Genomic DNA, 26,683 nt, shown 5'->3' with positions numbered 1-26,683 from the left:
AATTTTACTTCTGTACTGGTCGCACGACTTACTCTGAGTAGTGTTAGATACATTTTGATATTAAACCGAACTTTCCCATTTTTCGCACTTAGCACGGATTTCATTTTCGGTCTACATTTATTAAACAATGTAAAATGATAAGTAGTTATGGTATGTACACAACGTCATTCTTAATACTGTCGATTACTATTAACAACTGTTTATTTCAAGAACATTATTTCCTATTTACATTCCAACAATATTGTTTAAGTTAATAGTTATACTTTAAGATTGAACTTACCAGCAGAACGTTGTGGGAGCTGATGTAAAAGCTGTAGGCACAGGATGACCCACAGCAGCCCCATGGCACCCTGCAAGACAATTCAAACATTCCTTTTTAAAAAACATACATTTTCTACATATTTCTACACAAAAATCTAAAATTCTAAAGCATTCATTCCTAGCTAGTAGGGGTGTGTGATATTTCTATATATAAGTATTAATCGACCTTTAAAATATCGTTATCAGAAAATGTTATTAATCAATATATATATATATATATATATATATATATATATATATATATATATATATATATATATATATATATATATATATATATATTATACGTATGTATGTATGTATGTTCGATTTCGATTTTGCGATTTTTCGATATTTAAATATTTTTATTGTATTTAGATATTTTCAATATTTCTTTTTTTACAATATTTTGGTATATAAAATTGCGATATTTTTCGATCATCAGTATTCGATATTTCTATTTCGATGTGTTTCGATATTTTGATATATTGATTAAATTTTTTGATATTTTGTCGATGTTAATTTTCGATTTTCAAATCCGGATTTTGTATAGTCCTAACCAACTGTGGCCGTTGTATGATGTTCTCCATATATGAAGAGTATTATGGATAAGGTAGCTTGTTGTACAGATTTACTTTTGATTTGTTATATTTAATCTGTCAGAAGCAGGGCCATATTTGACAAAGTCTACATTTTAAAGTGGATCTGAACTATTGAAATGCGTTCGATTCTTTCACACTGGGAATCGAAACTGAGACTTCGTACATCAAAGCCACGCCCACTAACCGTTAGACCAATGGGGAGACTATTAAGTTACTATATATATATATATATATATATAGGGCCGGATTTAGGGGGTGCAAAGGTGCACGTGCACCCCCCTTCGTTGTAAATATACACTACCTAAAGTGAGAAGCTAGCAGTGAGTTCTGCAAAATCAATAGTTTAAGTCAATTTTCTAAAGGTTGAAGGAAAAGAATTCATCGAGAGCAGACACTTAACATTTCCAAATGAATTCCTCATTCACATCGCAGATGCCTAAAGGTATTATAAAAAAACTCAAATTTAATTCAATTGAACTGGTAGTTATTGGTGAACCCCCTCAGAGAATCCTGGATCCGTCCAGATATATATATATATATATATATATATATATATATATATATATATATATATATATATATATATATATATATATATATAAACATTTTTCAGTAGCGTTGAATTGTTTTGAGTGTTCTACCCAAAAATAGGAGTACACTCAAAATTTACGATCTATCAATGAGTTACCATATCTCTCTTGTGAAATAGGGTACCCTCGTGACTGCATGGACAGCGCACACACCTTTGGCGTGGGATACCAGGGTACGATGAACGGCGGGAGCTCATGTGGTCCGGATCTCACGTTAAGGTATTTATTCGCGTCTCGTATAGCCTCACTGCTAAAAAGAGACGCTAAACTCTAATCCAGTTCAACCCAATCCTCTTGTGAAGTATTTGAATTTAGAGAAATGAAAATGAGACGTTTAGGCTAAGGGAGAGGATGATTAAAGCAAGTGAATGATGATGGAAAAATTGGTAGAATGAGAAAGTGGGAGGACCCCGAGAAAACCCTTGGACACGATGTTGTCCACCACAAACATACTTGACTCGGGATCGAACCCTACGCACCAGAGGCAAGCGCTCTCGCCACCAGTGAGCCACCGTGCCCCTATTTGAATTTGGATTTTAAAAAATGGAGAAACCTGCGTGAATTGAAAAAAAAGATTTAAAAAATAATATTTGAGATAGTTAAAACGAGAAAAAGAAATCAATTAAGAACTGAAGGCTATCGAAATGTGAGTGCGGAGAAGAATGAAGATAAACACCTGGATCGAACGGAAACGATCAGGAGAATAGTAAGGGAGAAAATCACATTTTTTTAATGAAGGAAAACTGATAGGGATATTGGCGGAGAAGGAACTGTATCATGAGGGGCATGGTAGAAGTTATGATGGCAGGAAAAAGAGGGAGAAACTAAAGTCGCTACTGTCGATGGACGGTATTAGGAGAGAAGATCCGTACCTCAAAACGAGGAAGTTACCTAAGGCAATGATACATGAAAACCTTTTAGTTTGCGAGAAGTGACCCGCCAATAATGGCACAATTCCTATTACGATGATGATAAAGACGACAAGTACGAAAAGATGATAGTGGAGATATATTAATTACCCAAGGAGAAACGAAATGAGTTATGACATAATTGGGAAGAATTTGCCTCAGTAGGGTAAATTCAAAATAGGAATTACAAGATACTGTTACAATTGACGATGGTTATTAAACAACATTTTCATTTGAGAAGAAAGCAAATAAGGATCTCAAGTATATTGGATTTTTTTGAGTTTGTAGCGATTTGTGAATATCTCATCAATCTGACCATGCAAGCGCCGAGTGTCAGCATGAACTGTGATTTATTTTCTCACATCTCTTATGCTGTGAGAATCCGTTACAAGGGATGAGAGTGAGAATCTCAGTGTTACTAATGTGATAACGGGACGTCTATTCTTTTTGTTTCCCTAAACGTTATGCTGTTACTTTCTCATTTTTCTTTCATTCGTTTTTTGTTCGTAAATATATCAAACGCACATCACATTATAGTAACTGTATGGCTGTTTTTTGTTTGCGTTAACTCTTCAGTGTCAGCTTCTAACCTTTGCTTGCCATCTCTCTTTGTCCTAACAAAGGGAAGTATCAAATAGGCTACATATTGTGTAGCTATACATTTGCCATCATGTGGCAAGATTAGTTGGGATGGGTATCTGTGGACACTGTTGTCAGGAGGAGCCGATCAGAAACTAGCCAAACGACGTAAAGAATATAGTTAGAAATGACTAAACTCTTCGAAAATATGGCTAAATAAAAAATAATGTAATTTAATGATAAATCGAGAACATTTCGTAATTTTACGGTAGACACCTGAAGAATACTGTAACATTCTTCCTGACACTCTCAAATCAAATATTTTCCCCCTTAATTCACGTTTACAGTATTTACAGCATCTTAAGCAGAGATACTAAATATCCTTCAAATTGTTCCTCCGTTTCTAATTCTTTCAGTAATGTTTGGTATATATCGGCGTACTATGAATATAATTAGGGTTATCATACCTCCCGTTTGGACCAAGACAGTCTCAATTTAAAAGCATTTTGTTCTGATGTCCCAGGTTTGTGTGTGTGTGTGTGTGTGTGGCCTATCCACCTTGTAATATTCTAAAGATTATATTTGGTATTACATATTTTTACAATAACAACTGCATAGGTATTCAATCTTAATGTATAGTATATTTGAATATAGTACATTGCTTCATCAATAATACGTCCAATAGAAATGAAATTCAAATGGCTTTTACGCTTGACAGATACTTTCTACCGATGGAAAGAGTGAAACGTCCTGCCAAAGTATCCTGGTTCGAAATATCAGATGTATATAGTAACTGAAAATGTATTATAACACTAAAAGCACATAACCCTAGCCAAAAATATCAGTGCACAGTTAATCTATCACAATACTAAAAACACTTCCTTCTAGCCAAAATAATATCAGTGTACTGTTGATCTGGCGTAACATTAAAAGTACACAGCCTTAGCCAAAAATATCAGTGGACTGTTCGTTTAGCACAACACTAAAATATACAGCCCTTGCCAAAAATTATTTGTATGTAAATGTTGATAAAAAAGATTTAGTGTAATGAGGAGATGTAAATAAATAAATAAATAAATAAATAAATAAATAAATAAATAAAAGATGTAGTGTATTGAGAAAATATTAGTAAGTGTTGATAAAAGATTTAGTGTAATGAGGAGATATAAATAAATGTTAAAAGAAGATTTAGTGTAATGAGGAGACGGAAGCAAATATTGATAAAAGATTTAGCGTAATGTGGAGATTTACGTAAATATTGATGAAGGATTTAGTGTAAAGAGGAGATATAAGTAAATGTTGATAAAATATTTAGTGTAATGAGGAGATGTAAGAAGATGTTGATAAAGGATTTAGTGTAAAGAGGAGATGTAAGTAAATATTGATAAAAATTTAGCGTAATGTGGAGGTGTAAGTAAATGTTGATTAAAGATTTAGCGTAATGTGGAGATGGAAGTAAATATTGATGAAAGATTTAGTATAATAAGATGGAAGTAAACATTGATAAAAGATTTAGTGTAATGAGGAAATATAAGTAAATGTTAATAAATGAAATATAAATAAATGTTGATTAAGCGTAATGTGAAGATGGAAGTAAATACTGATGAAAGATTAAGTGTAGTGAGATGTAAGTAAACGTTGATAAAAGATTTAGTAATGAGGAAATATAAGTAAATGTTGATTAAAGATTTAACGTATTGTGGAGGTGGAAGTAAATATTGATGAAAGATTTAGTATAATAAGATGGAAGTAAACATTAATAAAAGATTTAGTGTAATGAGGAAATACAAGTAAATGTTAATAAATGAAATATAAATAAATGTTGATTAAGCGTAATGTGAAGATGGAAGTAAATATTGATGAAAGATTAAGTGTAGTGAAATGTAAGTAAACGTTGATAAAAGATTTAGTAATCAGGAAATATAAGTAAATATTGATTAAAGATTTAACGTAATGTGAAGATGGAAGTAAATATTGATAAAGTAATCAGTGCAGTGAAGAGGTGTAAATGAATATGATTCTGGAATCAGTGTACAGTGGAAGTGTAAGAAAATATTGATAAAATAATGAGTGTAATGAAAATATGTAAATAAATATGGATAAAAGAATTAGAGTAAAGAGAAACAATGTATAAATGTTAATAATAGAAGACCATGATCCCTGAGATGACCCACACATGCACATGGAATAAACCTGGGACTTATCATATCAGAAGCGAGCTCTTTACCGCTCTGATATCGTGACTGTCAGAAGACTAAATGAAATGGATGAAAATCGGAATCAAAATTTATTGAAGAATTAGTGAAAAGAGAAACGGGAAAACTCGAGAAGACGCACGGACACCATATTATCTACACTTAATGCGTATCTACCGTAAGTTCCTTTTTCTCCCGAGATGAGTGTTTTACCCTGAGGCACACTGGCTTCTTATGAGTTATGTTGGAACTTACGTTTTCAAACTGTACATTCTTCGTAATCTCTACCTATGATTATTTCTTTTTATTGTTATTTCGGTAAGATTTATCAAGCGAAATGATCCCGTTAGGACAAAAGGAAAATAAAAGCTGTGAAAAGAGATAGCAAAAGTGGATGCAGCGAAAGAATGAAAGATAAGATTAATAGATAAATTAGCAGTTATATACGGGCACGCATTAATTAACTTCCTCCTTGTTTCAGTCGGCTGTTTCATATATAATTCCACATTTTTTTTGCGCTCAACATATAAAACAACCCCCCCCCCAAAAAGCAGGTAAACAGTGATATAAATTATGATAATGCCGTGATACTAGATAGCCAAAATGGTATGATAGTCTCTTTCTTAATGTAATTGGGAACAAAATGAACTGGAAACCTTTGAGTATTTTCAGAATCCTTCTTTAAGGTTAGTGTAAAGGGACAAGTTTTGCCGATAGATGTCACTACTGTTTTCGTATCTCTTCCATGTAATTTTTTACGTTTCACGAAAATTTACAATTTCTCTTACAAATTTCACCCTAGAGACTTCAAAATTTTAGAGAAGGAACTTCATAACCTATCAAAGGGAACAATCCGTGCCAATTTTTTACTTAGAATTTTCTTTATTATTGAAACAGTTCCATTGTTAAAGGTTTGGATATTCATTTCAACAATCAAGCCATTTCAACATTGAAGAAAATTCTAAATAAAAAATTGTCACGGATTATTACCTTCAATAGATTATGAAGTTCTTTTTCTAAAAATTTAAAGTCTCTAGGTTGGAATTTGTAAGAGAAATCGTGAATTTTCGTGAAGGATAAAAATTACATGGGAGAGATACGAAGACTGTAGTGCCATCTATCGGCAAATCTTATCCTTTAAAGCAACCTTAAGATCTGAATCCATTTTGTCCTTCAACAAATATACAACCGCAATGTAGCTCAGTCCATCTGGACAGATTACTAGGTTACTAATACTGGGGAAATAATAGGTGAGATTAATCAGACAAAAGAGAACCAATTTTCTGGCTCAGACTTACCGATCTGACTTCCCTCAAAATCCGCCACAGAAAACAAGATTATACTAAACAAAAAATATTTTTTAAAAGAATGTCGTATATACATGTATGCAAAATGCACTACTCATTAAAATAACAGAGTCCTATATATATTTACTGCATTACTATGCAGAGATTCGATTCCAAGGCCAAAGCTCTTATATTTTTATCGTATAGTTATAGTTTTATTGCACGTCCTTTACATATGACTCGCTTAAACAGATTGAGGTAGGATTGTTTTTTTAAAGGCTGTTTTGTAATATTACATTCAACCACTACGAATTTTAACAAAAAATATCATTCATAAAACGCAATAGAAAATTTGAAATATGTAATAAATTATTGCAGTATTACCTAAGTTATATATTCAGAAAGAACACCATTCCTTAAAAAGAGAAAAAAATCATAGAAAAGGGATGTTATTTATGTATACGCATATTTTACACGCATTGAATTGCGTGTTAGGGAACAAACATATACGTGACGAAAAAAGGAACAGATACTAGGAGGCTATCACACGCACATGCGTGAGGAGGAAGAAAATAAGTTGTTGTTATTATCATTAATACGATATATAATCTTCCACGTATTATATTATGTGCCTTTTCTCCCCTCCCCGCCAACTTTCCTCTATCGGAGGCACCTAAACTCGTATACCCACTTTGAATAACTGACCACTTTCACTGGCGGTTTGACAGCCTTCGACTCACTACCTACTGCGAGAGAAATCTCCCGTGCCAAGGGGGCGATGACTTAAGACGCCCCCGACAATGTCCTCCTCTCCTGTAAACCCATCTTCTAATCCAATCTCTTCTTCTGGTTGATGTCATGCAATGAAGATTAATTTGGCTGGTCACTGTTTAGTTTCTTTTTCAAAGGTAGGAGACAAAAAAAAAAAAAAAAAAATGCCTCCACAGAATATTTTTGTATCTTTCGCTATATATTACATTGAGTCCAGATGTCCAATGAAAAGAAAACTTATCATAGCTTGAAAGAAGCAGCGAAGGACACAAAATGTGAATCAAAGGAACATGTTAATCTGGGTTCTGTAGATTTTTTTAAATAAAGTGCAGGTGTTAGAGGCAAATGGGTTAGATACCTACCCACCTGATACAGTCCCATATTTTTAGAACTGAATCTGATGATTCACAGAAATGTATCTTTTGTAACATGAAAACAGAAAGCCAGTAAAACCAGACAACAATAAAAAAAAAGTTATACATAAAAAAAACTTCCATGTAAACGAACACCTGTTTCTTGGCCATTTTAAATAACATTTTTCTATAAATAGCTCAGTACAAAAAAAAAAAAAAAAAAACGTGACAGGAAGAACAACGAAAAAAGTAACCAAAATATGTATTACAACATTTGGAAAAGGGAAGGTCACATACCTAGGTAAGTATTAGTTCGTTGATGTGAGGTCAGCACATCAATTCTCATCAAACGCAGGTAACTGAATTTATTGTCATTTAATTCAAATACGAGTTCATCAATTGATTCAGAATCCTAGACCAACACTAAAAAAATTTACGTACCAAACCCAGGACAAATTGCAGCAAACGAACACAATGTAAAAAGTAAATATATATATTTTTAGTAAGTAAGATTTGTAGAACTATTGCATTTTTACATGGTAGTTTTTCGTTTAGTTTTCAAACAAAACTCCATTTAAAAAAGAGAGATGAACAGGGTGAGAGAGAGAGAGAGAACCAAGACACACCACAAAGTATCTCGTGACCCGCTGATAAGTCAAAACCCATGATATAGAGAAAGATGATACGAGTTCAGTACAGAAAGAAACCCCATCACGGCGAAATTAAAATACCGCTAATTTTACAGTAATTATGTGACATCTTCAAATAGATAAAAGATAATCGAAAAGTGGAACAAGAGCTGACTAGACAATATTATTTTACGTGAGATACCGTTATCACGACTTACTTATCTGCTTTCGATTTCCAGCCATTTAGAAAATCGGCATTTATTTTTCGCGTTTCTAAATGGCTGCAAATGGAAAGGTACTAGGTGACTCGTGATAACGGTACCCCATGCAAAATAATATTGTCTAGCGCACTCTTGTTCCACATTTTGATTATCTTTTATCTATTTAAAGATATCACGTAATTACTGTAAAATTTGCAGTATTTTAATTTCGCAGTAATTAGGGCTCTCAGCTTGCTAAGATTTGCAGAGCATTCTTTCTTCTAACAACTTCTTTTACTTTTACTTTTTTTTTTTTTAACTACCAGGATTATTGGTTGTAATGACCGCTAAACTATGTCCAGATGTTAATGAACCTTTAAAATATAACTTGTCAGCGAAAGAGTCTGTTTCCTGTGCTTCAAATTTTGTCAACCACTCATCCTCATCTTTATTTGCCTTTTTTTCCTTCCCTTCTTCCGTATTCATTTTATTTCTGTTTATCTCCCTTCTTTATGACTTTTAATAAAGAAAGCCTAGTCCAGGATCATACGTTGTGTATTGTCAGGTGATCTGCTCTATTCTCCTGCTCATTAAAAACTAATTTGGAAACACTAGCTGGAAATTTTAGTATAATTGCCAACTAGTGTGTTCTTCAGACACCAGATGGCAGTCCAATAAGTCGAAGTATATTAATGGCAAAGAATCGTCATTTAATAATCGTACCTCGTAGTGTTCAATAATAAAATAAAAACTAAATATCAAAACTTATAAGAAACCGTTTTCTAAAATAGATAATAGTTAATGTTCTAAGGTAAATATTTTACGAATAACCGATTTTATAATAAAATCATAAAGAATAAAGTGTAGCAAATATATATATTTTGCTGCCTTTAATGTAAATTGCCAATTTAACGATACTTATCAAATCTGCCGGTGACCCAGGAGGAAGGCCTCTCTCTCTTCAGCCTCACTCAATTTTTGGAGAACGAAATCTGTTTTAGAAATCTTAAATTTTACGATTAGAGATTTTGCTAAAAATTGATGGTTATTTCTAGTAAATGGTTATAGATAAATAATAAGTTAGCAAATATCTATTTCAACAGGTATTACGTAATGCAAATTATGAAGTTTGGAAAGATCTAAAACTATTATAAACTAGGAAAGTGCTATGCTTTTTTTTATTTTAGATTCCGGGAAAATCGTCTGAAAATATAAGTATTTTGAGTATTTCGTTGTGTGTGGCAGATTTAATGTATATAATAAAAATAAGAGACCCTAACACAGTATCTTGAGGCACACCAATTTTTTTTTTGCAATGTCATGAACTTTGTCACTGTTTAGAAAGCAGAGTTCTTTATATGATAAACGCTTCGTTTATTGTTTATTCTTTTTTATGTATGCAATTAATCAGGTAGGAAATATTTACTACCAAAAGTGATCTGAAAAAATATGTATTATGGGTATATCATAATTTTCGGAAAATGGAATGCGCAAAATAAAAATAGGAGAGCTTTAACACTTCTCTAAGGTGCATCGCAAGGAAACTTTCAAAAAAGAAATAGACTTGTCAATATTTAAATAAACATAAAAAACTTCTACTAAAAAGTGTTCTTTATACAACAAATATTTTGTTTATTTTTTTCTTTTTCGTTTCCTATATATGAGATTATGCCCTATATACAGTGTGCGAATTGAAAAATTTTCCCAGGGGGGGATGAATTTCACCCATATGCGCACCCAGTCCTTCCCCCATATATATATATATATATATATACTAACAAGTACAAAACAGTTGAGATGTGAGATCTTTCATAAATTTTCACTCAAGTAATATTTAGGTTAGCTACGCAAAGTAGACCCACTTATCTTTATGTCCACTTAAAAATACTCCAGAGGGGGAAAAGTTATCCCTGCCAGGTATAAAATTTTCCTTCTCCAGGGTGGGAAAGGTTTTTGTCAGGGGAGGAAATCCCTGGCATCCCCCCGCCAATTCGCACCCTGCCTATATACCGATTTAATGGAGTGAAAATGAATTGAAATCTTTAAGTTTTACGTACCACTTTTATGCCGGCTAGGCTAAAGGAATCGGTGACGATGAGAAATGCATGAAATGGTGGAATAAAGAAAGTGGGAGGAAACGGAAGAACCCCGAGAAAACCCCCACACACGGGGTTTGTCCACCACAAAGCTCACTTGGCGCGAGCTGGAATCGAACCAAGAACCTCATGCAGCACAGGTGAACGCTTTACCACTGAGCCACCACGGCCCCATAATGGAGCGAATTAGCTGGATCGAGCGGAAAACTAATTAGAGGGTGTTAGAAATGGTGAGGGAGAAAAGATCAATTTTAGATATTATTAAGAAGAGGAAGAGAAACTAGTTGGGACATTGGCTAAGAAGAAACTGTATCATGAGGGACATGCTAGAGAGTATGGTGGCAGGAAAGAGAGGGAGGGGGCGAAGTAGACTACAATTAATAGACGATATCAAAACAGAAAAATCGTACGTGAAGACGGAGATGTTAGCGGAAGACATTGGAGCATGGAAGCTTCTCAGTTACAGCAAGTGACCTGCCAATACTGATAGAATACCTATAATGATGATTATATATGAGAGTACATAACGCATACAATGTCTAGCAGCAAGAGCTCTATTAGATTACTTGTAGATTGGACTGAAGTACGAGGAGGTTGGGAGAAATTATTCCACGAAACATTACAAACAATTCTCCATCCATTATAAACAGTATTCTTCCAATTTTGTTGTTGTATAGGTAAAAATATAAATGAATGTATGAATGTATTAGTGATGTAACTGAATAAATTTTGCTTCCGAATATTAACAAACAAAATGAGGAACTAAAACAAAAACACATTTATAAAAAAGAAAGAAAGAAGATACTCGAAAATTGGTGAAAGTAACTTGGAGAGAGAGAGAGAGAGAGAGATAGGCAGGTGTTTATAATAATATGTGAATATGTCACAGAGATGTTAACGAAAAGAAAAGTGAAATTTTTCTTTTATGTGCTTCGAAGAGTGTGTTATGTGTATGCATGTATGTATGACCGAGGAAATATATCCACCAAAGCCTTGGCCTTTGAGTCCCATCACATACACATACACATATTAACACATAAACATATATTCCTCTCCTTCTTTTCTCTCTTTCCTTTTTCCGTGAGTGTAAGTATGACATTTTGACCACACGATGTAACAATGCCAAAAATTTTCACTTTTTCTTACGTCATGTAAGACAACTTGCTCAATGAAAATATTACAACTTTTACACATGTTTATAGGTTGATCTCCACTATTTTGAATATTAGTCAGTAATTTAAAAGTAATATAAAATAGCAGAAATATAGAAAATGCAGATAAACTAATAACAGTTTCCAAAATTTTTCTTATAGACCAGAAATTTGGGTGCACAGTTTATGACATCATAATTGTTAGGCACCCACATTTAGAGAGTATGAAAGGTTTGGACACAATTATTAGTTCATATGTTGAAAGCAATTATTAGTTCATATATTGAAAGCAATTATTAGTTCATATGTTGAAAGCAATTATTAGTTCATGTGTTGAAAACACTTATTAGTTCATATAATTTCATTTTGTAAAACTATTTGGCTCACTTTCTGCATTTTTTAAGAAAACTTATCTAATACCCTAATTCTAGGCTGATTTATCGAATTGGAGTGTAATGTCTTTTCAGCATGTAGGCTATATGAGATATGGAACTATATATCCAAACCACTATAATTAGTTCAAATTTCAAAGCACTTTTACCAGAAATCGTTTCCGAAACCCCATGCCCAACTCCTAATTCTTGTATACAAGGATTAGTGCGTTCTATAAGCTTTTTTTTCCTAGCTCATAGCGATATATATATATATATATATATATATATATATATATATATATATATATATATATATATATATATATATATATATATTGCCGTTGTGACATCTCTCAAGACTCTCCTCTGTTTTATTTCTACTTTTATTTGGTTTCGTGGTCCTGGATCTACATATCTTAAATATGACTGTAAGGCTTGGATCGAAAGTTAACAAACGATTTTCAGAATCCAAATATTTCCTCTTTTGAAGTTTAATGCGATATTAAATAGCATTGTATGTCTTTTCTTGTCTGAGTACGTGCTTTTTCAGCAGTAGGACTGTGTCAGACTGCACTTACTATTTAAATTTGTATCTGAACTTTTAGCCTGCTTTCTCATTTCTGAGTACTATTCCAAAAGATTGTATGCGAAACTTCACTATGTAGTTAAATTAAATACAGTTTTCAAAACATGAAATTTGCCGACACACAAACCGCCAATGCATCCGGAATTGTTTTTACCTACAATAACTGAAGCAATGCTTAAGGAGGAACGCAAAAGGGCAAGAAACACGGACATCAATGAATACAGAAGGCTGAATAATGAATTGAGAAGAGAAACGGACAAAGCCAAAGAAATGTACATGGAGCAGATATGTGAAGAAATAATGGAACTTCAACGGCGCGGCAGATATGATCTGATGTACCAGAAAGCACAAGAATTAGGAGGGAGAGCTAACAAAAATATACGAAATTTCGGCATCGAAGATCAACAAGGTAATGTAACCACTGACCATCAAAGAATCCTTAGTATATGGGAGTAATACATAAAAGGTCTGTATGATCAGAAGAACCGCCCCAAAGATATTGCGATCGAAGCAGAGGAAGAGGTGGATGATGATGAAAAAGGACCCAGTATATTGAAAAGTGAAGTAATACAAGCAATCAAAGACATGCGAAGCAGAAAGGCCACTGGAGAAGACGACATACCAGTAGATTTGCTCAAGGGATTAGGAGACAACGCAATGTAAGTACTGACTTCACTTATTAACAAGATCTACCTGAGTGGAGAATGGTCAAAAGATTTTCTTGATGTTACAATGATTGCATTGCCCAAGAAAAATCAAGCAAAGAAATACAGCGATCACAGAACCATTAGCCTGATACCTCACACTGGAAAGTTCATTGCACGGATACTGAACAGGCGGCTGGAAAGTAAGATAGGTGAGAGGCTAGAAGAAGATCAATTTGGATTCCGGAAAGAAAAAGGCACCAGAGATGCTATTGGATTGATGAGAATTATATCAGAAAGAATTCTTGATGTAAAGGAAGAGTTGTATTTGTGCTTCATCGACTGGCGAAAAGATTTCGACCGAGTCAATTGAACGAGACTTCTGAAAATACTAAAACTGGAGAGATCGACGACTCATTCAAAACCTGTACATAGGACAACGAGTGAAGATGCGCTTGAATGAAGGAGAAACCAATAGTGTGGAGATTGGACGAGGAGTCAGACAAGGATGTAGTTTATCGCCCCAATTATTCAACGTTTACAGTGAATGTTTAATGAAGGAAGCATTAATGGGAATTGGAGATTTCAAGATTGGAGGGCAGATCATTAACAAGATCAGGTATGCAGATGATATGGTTATAATAGCTAAAACCGAAGGAGGACTACAGGAGATGATTGACAAAATAGTTGACACTGGAAAACTGTATGGAATGGAAATTAACATTGAAAAGTCGAAAGTCATGAGAATATCCCTTGGAAACACGCCCTTACGGATCAGAGTAAACAAAGAGAACTTGAAGAGGTCGATAATTTCAAGTATCTGGGAAGTATTTTTACACGAGAGGCTTACTGCACCAAAGAGATCAGGTCAAGAATTGCCATAGCTAATGAAGCATTCAACAAGAAAAGATCACTCTTAACTAGCAGACTCAATATTGGACTTAGGAAGAAGTTGGTCAAATGCTATATATGGAGCATTGAACTGTATGGTTCAGAGACTTGGACATTACGGAAGTTAGAGAAGAAATATTTGGAGAGCTTCGAAATGTGGTGTTGGAGGAAGATGGAGAAGATAAAATGGACAGAAAGAGCAACAAACGAAGATGTTTTAAAACGGATAGGAGAGAAGAGGACATTTCTAGCCACCATTCTTCGTAGAAAGGACAATTGGATTGGACACATCTTGAGAAGAAATTGTCTTCTTCACACCGCCATAGAAGGAAAGATGGAAGGGAAGCCAGGAATAGGAAGAAGAAGAACACAGCTGATCGATGATTTGAAAGATAGGAGAAAATATTGAGAGTTAAAAGAGAAAGCTGAAGATTGACAAAAGTGGAAGAAACATTTCCAGGCCAAAATCTGGTCTAAAATTGAGTAATAAAAAAAATCCTTATTAGTCCCAGGACCTGCCGAAAGGCAGAATACCTAATAATAATGATAATAATAATACTTTGGTACATATACATTTGCATATATCACCCTTTAATCTTCTACTTGGCCTATAAAAAACCTACAACCTAAATCTTTTCTAGTTTGATCCAAATTTAGTTGGAGACAAATTGGATTTTATTATTATAAAGATTTATAATAATGAAATAATCGATAGAAGAGAATATTACTCAACTGTTGTCGTTTTGCTATCAGTATGGCGTCCGTCATATATATATCTTAGGTGGTTCTTCTCTGGAGAATTCCAAGCTGTGTTGTTTCCTGTAGTCGGACAGTTAAAAGAAGCGATTCAACGACCTCTGGAAAAGACGTGATAAAAGGTTGTTCCGAGATTACACCAATTCGTGGTATGTTCTCAGGGGAAAAAATGTTTTCCAAGTCGTGATCATAAGCTGTGATGAGATGTGTTGAAGACGGCTTCAGTTATGTTGCTTACCAACCAAGGAAGGAGGGAAGCTTCCCTGCCGTCACTTGACCACAATATTCCGGAAAAACTCCATCGTGACTGAGTTTTTTTTTCTTAAATATTCTTTTCTATATTCTTACAAATTATCCGATCATATTAGTCGTATGAGTTCGCCCACCAGTAACATATTAGTATTGAAAAACTTTTTAAGACTCATGTCGATTTTTCTAATTGAAACATTTATGGTTTTCTGGCCTTGAATCAGCCTAAAATGCATTATTTTCACCTAATAGGGAAAAGCAATTGCTGTTTTACAAAATTTCAAAGACCACATTGTAGCTCCTGAGTTCGACAATGTGCTCGTATCAGCGAATGTGTGGTGGGTAATTAACTGGCGATACCTAATAAGAGGCGCGATACATGTTGCTCGCATAGGAGTTGCGCGCAATTACTCGAAAGAGAATGCCAAGAATAAGGTAACAAAATAATATCTATTGATAATTTGTCTTCAAAGAATATCCGTAGAATATACTAAGAATATTCTTTTAAATTATTCACACTTTTTCTAATGTAAGTAACAGCGATAAGGCTGTAGTACACGGAGCACATTTAGAAGGAAAATCCAGCTACATGCAGCTTTCCTGGCGTAGCTCCCACCATGGCAGGAGAACTGCAATCATAGAAAATCCGTAATGTGCAAACTTTTTGTACTCTATAGTGTCCTCACACAAGCAGATAATGCTTTTTCAAAGTACTTAAAGAGTCTTCATCCCGCTAATTTTACAGTAATTATGTGATATCTTCAAATAGATAAAAGATAATTGAAATATGGAACAAGAGCTCCCTAGACAATATTATTTTGCGTGAGGTACCGTTATCACAAGTCACCTAGTGGCTTTCCATTTTCAGCTGTTTAGAAACGCGAAAATAAATGCCGATTTTCAAAATGGCTCGAAATCGAAAGCAGATAAGTGAGTTGTGATAACGGTTTCTCATGCAAAATAATATTGCCTAGGGCGCTCTTGTTCCACATTTCGATTATCTTTTATCTATTTGAAGATATCACATAATTACTGTAAAATTAGCGGTATTTTAATTTCGCCGGGATGAAGACTCTTAACAGTGATTTTCTGTGTCCTGTCCGTGGCGACAAAGGATATTGATTTTTTCCTTCTATTTGAGGCTGTACAGATTACTCCTGTCTATGCAACAAATCCGTACATAATCTGGTACAGAGAGTCTTGGGTGTAACACAGAATCCTGCCAAGTTTCTGTTCTCCCGATTTTCTAGTCCAGTGGTTCTCAATCTAGTTCCTATCACGATTCCCATTTTATCACTTCTTGCTAGCGATCTCCTTATAATTTCTGGTTTGTAATACGCTTGTGTGAGATTTTTAGTATACATATTGCCGAGATCTCACGATATTCTTCTATTTCTATAATAGTACCTAAGTTGAATCCATAAAGTATTATTTCCATTTGCTACATCGTACCTGTGCAAAAGTGTTTTTTTCTTCCATGGTAAGCATTAGAATAAAGACAAGAAATCGCTTATCAGTTGAAAATGTCTTAAAAATGCGCCTCACGAAGATCGAATCGGACACTGCCGCACTAGTGAAATCACACCATGCTCAGGTATCTCATTAGCTTTCAATTTTAATTGTATTTCAATATGCAGTTTTGTAGCATTTGTATTTGTATTTTCTGGTATTTCAATATGCAGTTTTAATCAGTTTCATATCGTACCTCTTTCATTTAAATTGAATTTTGAACAACTCTGCACCTGTTGAAAATATTTAGTAGACTTTTTTTTTTGTTGTTGTTGTTCTTAACAGTATGTATAAAAATAAAAGTATACCTATCAGAACAAAATTCAAAATAATATTTAAAAATATTTTCTAGTATTAGATTTTTAATATATTTAACTCTTCCGCTAATCTTCGCGATTACCAGGTTGAGAAACCCTGTTCTAGACTAAAAATTAGCTTCTTTTTTTCCTCAGTGTAATTACGACAGCGAATTCTTTAGAAAAAATAAGTAATTCAAAATAAACGTAATAATAGTAAAATTGAGTCCTTTTTTAAAGTATTTTTACTAAACCAATGAGAAAATGGTAATTTTTTAACCCTTCTGTGCATGAGTGGGAAACATGAGAATCAATTTTTACTGTCAGTAGAAAGAGAAATTCTTGGTGAGTTTCTGCAGTAGAAGATAATACATCTGCGTTTTCTATATCATACAATGTAAAATGTTTTGTTTTTTAAAAAATACTCACGCGGAATCCCGTTTACATTTTGCTCCTCAATTCACTGATAAAAGACAGATTTTCAACATGTAAAATTCGGTTGTAGTAACTATAGGTCTAATTAGTTTTCGTGTTGTCCATGGTTTAGTATTTATGGCTGGTCTAATGGCTAGCATGTGTGCACAAGATTCCTGGTTCAATTCCCGGTGGTATAGCATCGAATGCTCTAAAAGGTTCAGAGTCCACTTCAAACTGTATATCCTGCTTTAAATAGTCTCACTGCTGACGAAGAACATAAATACAAATATACAATCAATTATGTCTGAGTAATGTAAAATAAAAATTTACCTTTCCCCAAAATTGAATCTTCTTTATCTTTGTGACTGTCTTTGAAATGAATGAGTTTTACGTCCCACGGTTATGCCGGAAAGGCTAAAGGAGACGATGATAATGAGTAATGAATGAAATGGTGGAATGAAGAAAGTGGGAGGGAACGGGAGAATCCCGAGGAAATCTACGCACACGGTGTTTGTCCACCATGTGACTGTCTTTAAATTCAAAATGATATGTACACTATTTTTTATTTGTTTTGATTTTGATTTGAATTTCAGTGTAGCGTCCCTTTCACCATACGGGAGGCTATATGAGACGTGAACTGCAGCTTAACTTGGAATCCGAACCACATGAACTCCCACCACGAATCGAACCCGGGTCTCCTACGCCAAAGGCGCATACGCTAACCGCTTAGCCGCGAGGGGCTCTACACTATTTTGAGAAAAGCAAAAAGTCGAGAACGCAATTTGACAGGTGTCCGGTTACTTAAAAAAAAAAAAAAACTTCGCCACACGTGGAGTTGTCCCAGGCAAAGTCTAAATAAAACTTTCCTTTTGACAGAAGTGCGAAGAAACTGTGACAGCAATTTTTAATGATGAAATACAATCTTATCATTTTTTACTGCTTGTAAAACACATACACGTATTTAATATTCATACTGTTAAAAGCTTAGTAGCTACGAGCATCATTTGCTAGATTAAACTGACGCAATTTCCCAATTTTTCTGTCCCAACAGTTGAATAAATACGCATTGACGTCAAATATCAACAATTAAATAATAAATTTTCGAAATATTTTCCGAGATGAAGGTGAAAACGCTAGCATTTGGTCTTATAAAAAGAAAAATTAAGGACAGCTCTAGTTATGGTGTGGGTATGTATATACAAATGGATTGGGTATAAAATTTAGGCTACTGTGTGAAGGGAAAAAAATTCGTACATTGCGTTTATGTTAATGAAATAATATGAAGCTCAATAAAGTAATTATCAAATATGGTATTGAAAATAACTGAAGAAGGGAAGTAGGAAGCATAATAACAGTGAAGCAATCGCAGAAGATTTAACTGACACAAATTTTAGTTGACATAATTTTTCTTACGTTTGGGCAATTTTACTCTTATGCAAATTACTGTAGAGCGAAGAACTCCTTTCTGTTGTAATATATTCAGCAGCAAATACCTAAATAAAAATACTACTCTCTATCTCCATGTTCATTTGTATGTGTTTGTATTTATTTGTTGTTGTTGCGTTTTAATTTTGTTATTTGGAATCAGAAATGAATTTTATTTACAATTTTACGTTGCTACTTTATGATAATTCGTGGAAAGTTAAGAAATGGACTCTTGACAGCAAAAACCTGCATCTAGATATCTCTTACGGTTTTTAATCTGCAGAAATCATTATTGAAACCGGAAGTAGTTTGATTTTCAACCACTTCCGATTTCGATAGTATGTTGCGGGTTGTGATAGTAAGTTCTCTTGACACAATAAATCGATTGCAGAAAGCAGTTTGGCGCTATCTATTACGATTTTTGTTGTATGGCAATAAATGTTGAAGTCGGAAATGGATAATCTTAACCATTTCCGGATTTAGTAGAGAATTAAGGAAGGAGATGGAACGTACTATTGGAAAGCTGGCTTGATTGCAAAAAATTGCGTCTCGATATCTTTTACCGTTTTTGCTCCACGGAAATCAATATTGAAACCGGAAGTTGTAATATATTTCAGCTACTTTCGGTTTTGGTAGATGTTGTGGATAGTTATGGTATGTTGCCTTGAGACACTGAACCGTTTGCAGAAAACCGCTTCCCGCTATCTGTTCTCGTTTTCGTTCTATGGCGATAAACGTTGAAACCGGAAATGGCTAATTTGAACTACTTCCGTTTTGAATAAACGGTTAACGGAGGAAATGAAACATATTCTTGTGACGGTGAATTGATTGCAAAACACTCACTTTTTGATGTCTTTTACCTTTTTGCAATGATACCTGTCGGCAGACAAACGGACGGACGGATGAAGCTATTCTATAAGACTTCGGACACTTATACATAGCATAGTTTGTAAGTCTAATAACAGTCACAGTTATGGTCTTAATATACAAGTAATGTTTACGGTGAATTACTATTTAAGTATGTAAGCAAATTCTCTACTCAATTCTTAGACATAGCTTCATTGTTCGTTTCTGTAAAATCCACAGAATCATGTTCAATTATTTTAAACCTCTATCAATCCTCTTCATTCTCTAATATCGATAAAGTAGAGGACTGTGTTTCGTAATAACGCCCACCGTATTAAAATAACATTCCAAGCTGAAACTTCTAACATTGTCACAGATTAATTAGACACTAGACGTCAATGCCAAAACTTGTAGCACTTTCTGCCCGAGCCATAAACTAACCTCCCAATACATTTTAATTTTTGTAAGGTGTAATACTGGTCTAGGTATTTTTAAAATAGTAAAAATTAAAGTTCCCTTAATTTTATAATGATATTCTTGAATTTCGAGTTTGAAGTCCCTCGCAGCATTACACTATATGAGGTGTGAGCCTTCATTTCATATGATATCCGAATTACCCTAATGCGTTCAATCAAAAAAAAAAAACTTTCTTATCGGGAATCGAACCCGGCACTCCGTGAAACAAAGGTGTGCAGGCTAGCAACTAGACAGCAGGGAGGGTTATATTGATATTGATAACGAAAATATATATTAATTTTTATTAATAATTGAAACATATTTATTAATATAAATAGATCTATACCCTATAGGAAATTGTGTTATTCTATTTTTTAGCAGTCGATTCTCTCTCTCTCTCTCTCTCTCTCTCTCTCTGTATATATAGTAGATGGATAGATGGGTAGATAGATATAACTGTTTTAGGAAACAAATCATACAAGATAGATAAAAGCCATTTTTTCACTGGGTACCACAAGTGACAAACATAGACTTACACAACATCCTAATACAGGGTGGGTGTGATAAAATTAGGTAGCACTGCAAATATCTTGGAAATAAATTGTCCAAGATAGATGGTTGTGAAAAAGCATTGGAAAAGCCTTAATCCAACAATAGATCGACAGTTGTTGATAATAGTATGTTTGCGTTTCAAATATAAATAACCGTCACCACCTCACTCATGTAAACCTAGTTCTCATTTTGGTTATCTCAGCATTTGAGATTAAGAAATAAATCTTATACCTTCTTCTGAGAAATCATATGTTTAACCCTATAGCTGTAAGAATTTCTAAAAATAAAGATAGTTAAACTAAAATTTACTCTTCCTGGGTATAACTGGATAAAAATTTATTGTTATATCTGGCTATAACAAACGGTTCTGTGAGCTCGAAATATTTTAACAACCGGTTCTAGCGAACCAGCTGAATAGCACCACCATATATAGGTTATTAGAATGTGTATAAACTATACCTCATTAAATTTGCAAACTAAGTATTTGTGTTACCGATGCCTGTTCCATAGTCTCAGCTATCGTGTGTGACTCACAATTCGCTTGAATTTTATTTTATTTTATTTATTTATTTATTTATTTATTTATTTATTTTATTTTATTTTATTTTTTTTTTGACCAATGTTAAGTCTAAGAGGACCACAAGGACAGGCCTGGGGAATTATTTGTGGTCTGTGGATCACAGTTTGAGAAACACTGAACTAAACCAACCATGAGTTCACATTCAAAGCACGCGTGGTGAACTTCAATATAATATAATCGTTTTTCGTGGTTACGAAATAATGGCGCAAAGTATTCCTAGCCCATATATAACTTCCTTCTTTTGCCACTGTTAAGGGTCATAGGCTGGTGACCGAGTTCTGTTGACACTGTAGCAAATGAAGATAAATAGACAGGTATCAGTGGGTGATAACTGTAAACAAAATTACAATGTGAAACCTCTCACGTAACATGTGAGAAATAATCATTTTCAGCAATTGCCTGCGTATCTTGACGTATCTTCCATACTTGTTGAAGAATTGCCCACTTTTTTTTTTTTTTTTTTTTTTTTTAACTCCTCTCTTCATCTTCAGCGGCTGGTCTTCTGCAGACTCAACGTGATGCAATTTGCCGAAAGACGGAATGTACGGCTTCAAGGCCTTTTGATAATCACAATGATACATTGCGAGGAGTGAACACCCATTGAAGAGGGTAACGGTGCGTATGGCAATAACCAGAGGCGACCTTGTACACCGTTAAACTCTCTTTGGGACTCCCGTTACCTTCATTTAGTCGAGATGAAGGAGCTATTCTTCTCGCAAAAATTAATTTTATGAAATGATTTTATGTAAATGGAGGAGTTAAAAGATTGACACTAAAAGAAACGTTGTATACGGGACTTCTTACTTGTAATTTTTGAAGATTATCTCAAGATATACAAAAACAACAGACTTCTTTTCATTCTATTCCCGCTGTGTCTTTAGAAAGGGAAGTATGGTGTTTGGAGAAGTTCCCATGCAGAAACCGCAATACGAGTGCGATTTTTTTCCCCGGAGCTTAATAGCTAAGTGTATTTCGTTCATTATCAAAACAAAATTTCTTTTAGTTCGCATCCGGCATGCGCTTTCTTGACTCAAGCCCGAAGAATATCGCAACTGAGAAAGCATATATAACAAAAGAAATGAAATGACGAGTATTAACTATCTAGAGATTGTCAACATAAAATCCTTCCATTTTATTTCTTTTTTGACTTCTGAACTATGCTATACATTAGTATGGGATGGCTTATAGAACGGCTATGTCCGTCTAAAGCAGGCATGTGCAAGTTGGAACAGGGGGTGGGCCAATCAGAGAGGACTCACTGGCGTCGAGGACCGTATGAGACAATGTATAACATTTTCATAACAATCGAATATCCATATTTAATGGGGAAATTCCTTCACCCTACATTAACATAATAGGGACACAAAAACTGTTATAACAGTAATTAAAATATTTATTTACTAAAGAAAGGAAGAAAAATCTGTTTCTTTATCATTTTAGTGGAGAATTTGATTGTTCACGTTCTGAACTAGTTTCTCAATGTTCCGTGCTACACTGGATGTTCCAACGGGGATGATATTTTCCAAGGTGGGCAACAGTAATCTAGGAAATATTTTCAATTCATTTTAAGATTAAGTAAGAAGTATATTTTGAATAAGGAGTCAGGCGGGCCGGATGAAAGAGTTCAGTAGGCTCGGAACGGCCCTGCTGTTACACATGCCTGGTCTAATGCGATTATTGGGGGGAAATGTATTGAGCATCCCAAGATTGGATCCATTTCCTTCATTGACTCTATATTCAAACTAGAAGTGAGAGACACGGTGGCTCAATGGTAGGACACTTACCTGTGTTGCATAGGGTTTCCGGATCGATCCCAGGCGAAGTAAGTTTGTGGTTGATAACATCGTGTCTCTGGAATTTCTCAGGATACTTCCATTTCCTCGCACATTTTCATTCTACCGATTTTTCCATCATCATTCACTTGCCTTAATTATCCTTTATCCCTTAGCCTATATAGCATTATCCTTTATCCCTTAGCCTATATAGCATTATCCTTTATCCCTTAGCCTAAATAGCATTATCCTTTATCCCTTAGCCTAAATAGCATTATCCTTTATCCCTTAGCCTAAATAGCATTATCCTTTATCCCTTAGCCTAAATAGCATTATCCTTTATCCCTTAGCCTAAATAGCATTATCCTTTATCCCTTAGCCTAAATAGCATTATCCTTTATCCCTTAGCCTAAATAGCATTATCCATTATCCCTTAGCCTAAATAGCATTATCCGTTATCCCTTAGCCTAAATAGCATTATCCTTTATCCCTTAGCCTAAATAGCATTATCCTTTATCCCTTAGCCTAAATAGCATTATCCTTTATTCCTTAGCTTATATAGCATTATCCTTTATCCCTTAGCCTAAATAGCATTATCCATTATCCCTTAGCCTAAATAGCATTATCCTTTATCCCTTAGCCTAAATAGCATTATCCTTTATCCCTTAGCCTAAATAGCATTATCCTTTATCCCTTAGCCTAAATAGCATTATCCTTTATCCCTTAGCCTAAATAGCATTATCCTTTATTCCTTAGCTTATATAGCATTATCCTTTATCCCTTAGCCTAAATAGCATTATCCTTTATCCCTTAGCCTAAATAGCATTATCCTTTATTCCTTAGCCTAAATAGCATTATCCTTTATCCCTTAGCCTATATAGCATTATCCGTTATCCCTTAGCCTATATAGCATTATCCTTTATTCCTTAGCCTAAATAGCATTATCCTTTATCCCTTAGCCTAAATAGCATTATCCTTTATCCCTTAGCCTAAATAGCATTATCCTTTATCCCTTAGCCTAAATAGCATTATCCTTTATCCCTTAGCCTAAATAGCATTATCCTTTATCCCTTAGCCTAAATAGCATTATCCTTTATCCCTTAGCCTAAATAGCATTATCCTTTATCCCTTAGCCTATATAGCATTATCCTTTATCCCTTAGCCTAAATAGCATTATCCTTTATCCCTTAGCCTATATAGCATTATCCTTTATCCCTTAGCCTAAATAGCATTATCCTTTATCCCTTAGCCTATATAGCATTATCCTTTATCCCTTAGCCTAAATAGCATTATCCTTTATCCCTTAGCCTAAATAGCATTATCCTTTATCCCTTAGCCTATATAGCATTATCCTTTATCCCTTAGCCTAAATAGCATTATCCGTTATCCCTTAGCCTAAATAGCATTATCCTTTATCCCTTAGCCTAAATAGCATTATCCATTATCCCTTAGCCTAAATAGCATTATCCGTTATCCCTTAGCCTAAATAGCATTATCCTTTATCCCTTAGCCTAAATAGCATTATCCTTTATCCCTTAGCCTAAATAGCATTATCCTTTATTCCTTAGCTTATATAGCATTATCCTTTATCCCTTAGCCTAAATAGCATTATCCTTTATCCCTTAGCCTAAATAGCATTATCCTTTATTCCTTAGCCTAAATAGCATTATCCTTTATCCCTTAGCCTATATAGCATTATCCGTTATCCCTTAGCCTATATAGCATTATCCTTTATTCCTTAGCCTAAATAGCATTATCCTTTATCCCTTCGCCTATATAGCATTATCCTTTATCCCTTAGCCTAAATAGCATTATCCTTTATTCCTTAGCTTATATAGCATTATCCTTTATCCCTTAGCCTAAATAGCATTATCCTTTATCCCTTAGCCTAAATAGCATTATCCTTTATTCCTTAGCCTAAATAGCATTATCCTTTATCCCTTAGCCTATATAGCATTATCCGTTATCCCTTAGCCTATATAGCATTATCCTTTATTCCTTAGCCTAAATAGCATTATCCTTTATTCCTTAGCTTATATAGCATTATCCTTTATCCCTTAGCCTAAATAGCATTATCCTTTATCCCTTAGCCTAAACAGCATTATCCGTTATCCCTTAGCCTAAATAGCATTATCCGTTATCCCTTAGCCTAAATAGCATTATCCGTTATCCCTTAGCCTAAATAGCATTATCCGTTATCCCTTAGCCTAAATAGCATTATCCGTTATCCCTTAGCCTAAATAGCATTAACCTTTATCCCTTAGCCTAAATAGCATTAACCTTTATCCCTTAGCCTAAATAGCATTATCCGTTATCCCTTAGCCTAAATAGCATTATCCGTTATCCCTTAGCCTAAATAGCATTATCCTTTATTCCTTAGCTTATATAGCATTATCCTTTATCCCTTAGCCTAAATAGCATTATCCTTTATCCCTTAGCCTAAATAGCATTATCCTTTATTCCTTAGCCTAAATAGCATTATCCTTTATCCCTTAGCCTATATAGCATTATCCGTTATCCCTTAGCCTATATAGCATTATCCTTTATTCCTTAGCCTAAATAGCATTATCCTTTATTCCTTAGCTTATATAGCATTATCCTTTATCCCTTAGCCTAAATAGCATTATCCTTTATCCCTTAGCCTAAATAGCATTATCCGTTATCCCTTAGCCTAAATAGCATTATCCGTTATCCCTTAGCCTAAATAGCATTATCCGTTATCCCTTAGCCTAAATAGCATTATCCGTTATCCCTTAGCCTAAATAGCATTATCCGTTATCCCTTAGCCTAAATAGCATTATCCGTTATCCCTTAGCCTAAATAGCATTAACCTTTATCCCTTAGCCTAAATAGCATTAACCTTTATCCCTTAGCCTAAATAGCATTATCCTTTATCCCTTAGCCTAAATAGCATTATCCTTTATCCCTTAGCCTAAATAGCATTATCCTTTATCCCTTAGCCTAAATAGCATTATCCGTTATCCCTTAGCCTAAATAGCATTATCCGTTATCCCTTAGCCTAAATAGCATTATCCATTATCCCTTAGCCTAAATAGCGTTATCCTTTATCCCTTAGCCTAAATAGCATTATCCTTTATCCCTTAGCCTAAATAGCATTATCCTTTATCCCTTAGCCTAAATAGCATTATCCTTTATCCCTTAGCCTAAATAGCGTTATCTTGGGATATTAAACTGAAACATTTCATCTCAAACCAGAAGTAATAAAAATCAAACAGTTTGGTTTCAGCGTTAATCACGATAGAACAAAAACTTTAATGTTAAGGAAAGTATTTTTTGAATACGAATTTAGGATTCCAAAAATAGATTTTAACGTTACCTGTTATCTACTGCTGAATTCGGAAAACTAAAAACTAATAAAACTTCCGGTTTCAACATTGATTCTTATTAATATATAGCACTAATTATAAAAGATAACAAGGATCTAATTTTGATATGGATTAAATGTCCGAAGAATATGTTCCATCTCTTATCTTAATCCTCTACTGAAACCGGAAGTTAGAAATCTGTTGCTTCCGGTTTCAGTTTTACGTAATTTGAAAGTGTGAAGTAGTTTCACAATGTGAAACAGAGCTCCTTGAAAAAAAGGAAAGCTCAAAATAAAAGAATATGTAAGATCTGTACAACTTAAAAAGTCCTGAGATTTACAACC

The 26,683-nt window shown here is 34.2% G+C and overlaps 2 protein-coding genes across 3 annotated transcripts in view; one reads left to right on the top strand and one right to left on the bottom strand.

The window, feature by feature from the left end:
• Positions 1–26,683, top strand: part of LOC145694448 (DNA oxidative demethylase ALKBH2-like) — an 859,325-nt gene that overhangs the window by 520,849 nt on the left and 311,793 nt on the right. The window lies entirely within an intron of this gene.
• Positions 1–26,683, bottom strand: part of LOC145694446 (uncharacterized) — a 164,725-nt gene that overhangs the window by 78,854 nt on the left and 59,188 nt on the right. The window contains exon 2 of the mRNA XM_081770687.1: positions 281–350. Coding sequence (XP_081626813.1) covers positions 281–344 — 64 coding nt within the window. The 5' untranslated portion in view covers positions 345–350. The remainder of the gene's footprint in view (positions 1–280; positions 351–26,683) is intronic.

This window comes from Thermobia domestica, chromosome 9, assembly GCF_964235325.1.
Source record: "Thermobia domestica chromosome 9, izTheDome1.hap1.1, whole genome shotgun sequence".
NCBI classification, from domain to species: Eukaryota; Metazoa; Arthropoda; class Insecta; order Zygentoma; family Lepismatidae; genus Thermobia; species Thermobia domestica.
The sequence above is the reverse complement of the archived record's forward strand: the minus strand, read 5'-3'. Positions and strand labels throughout refer to the sequence as shown.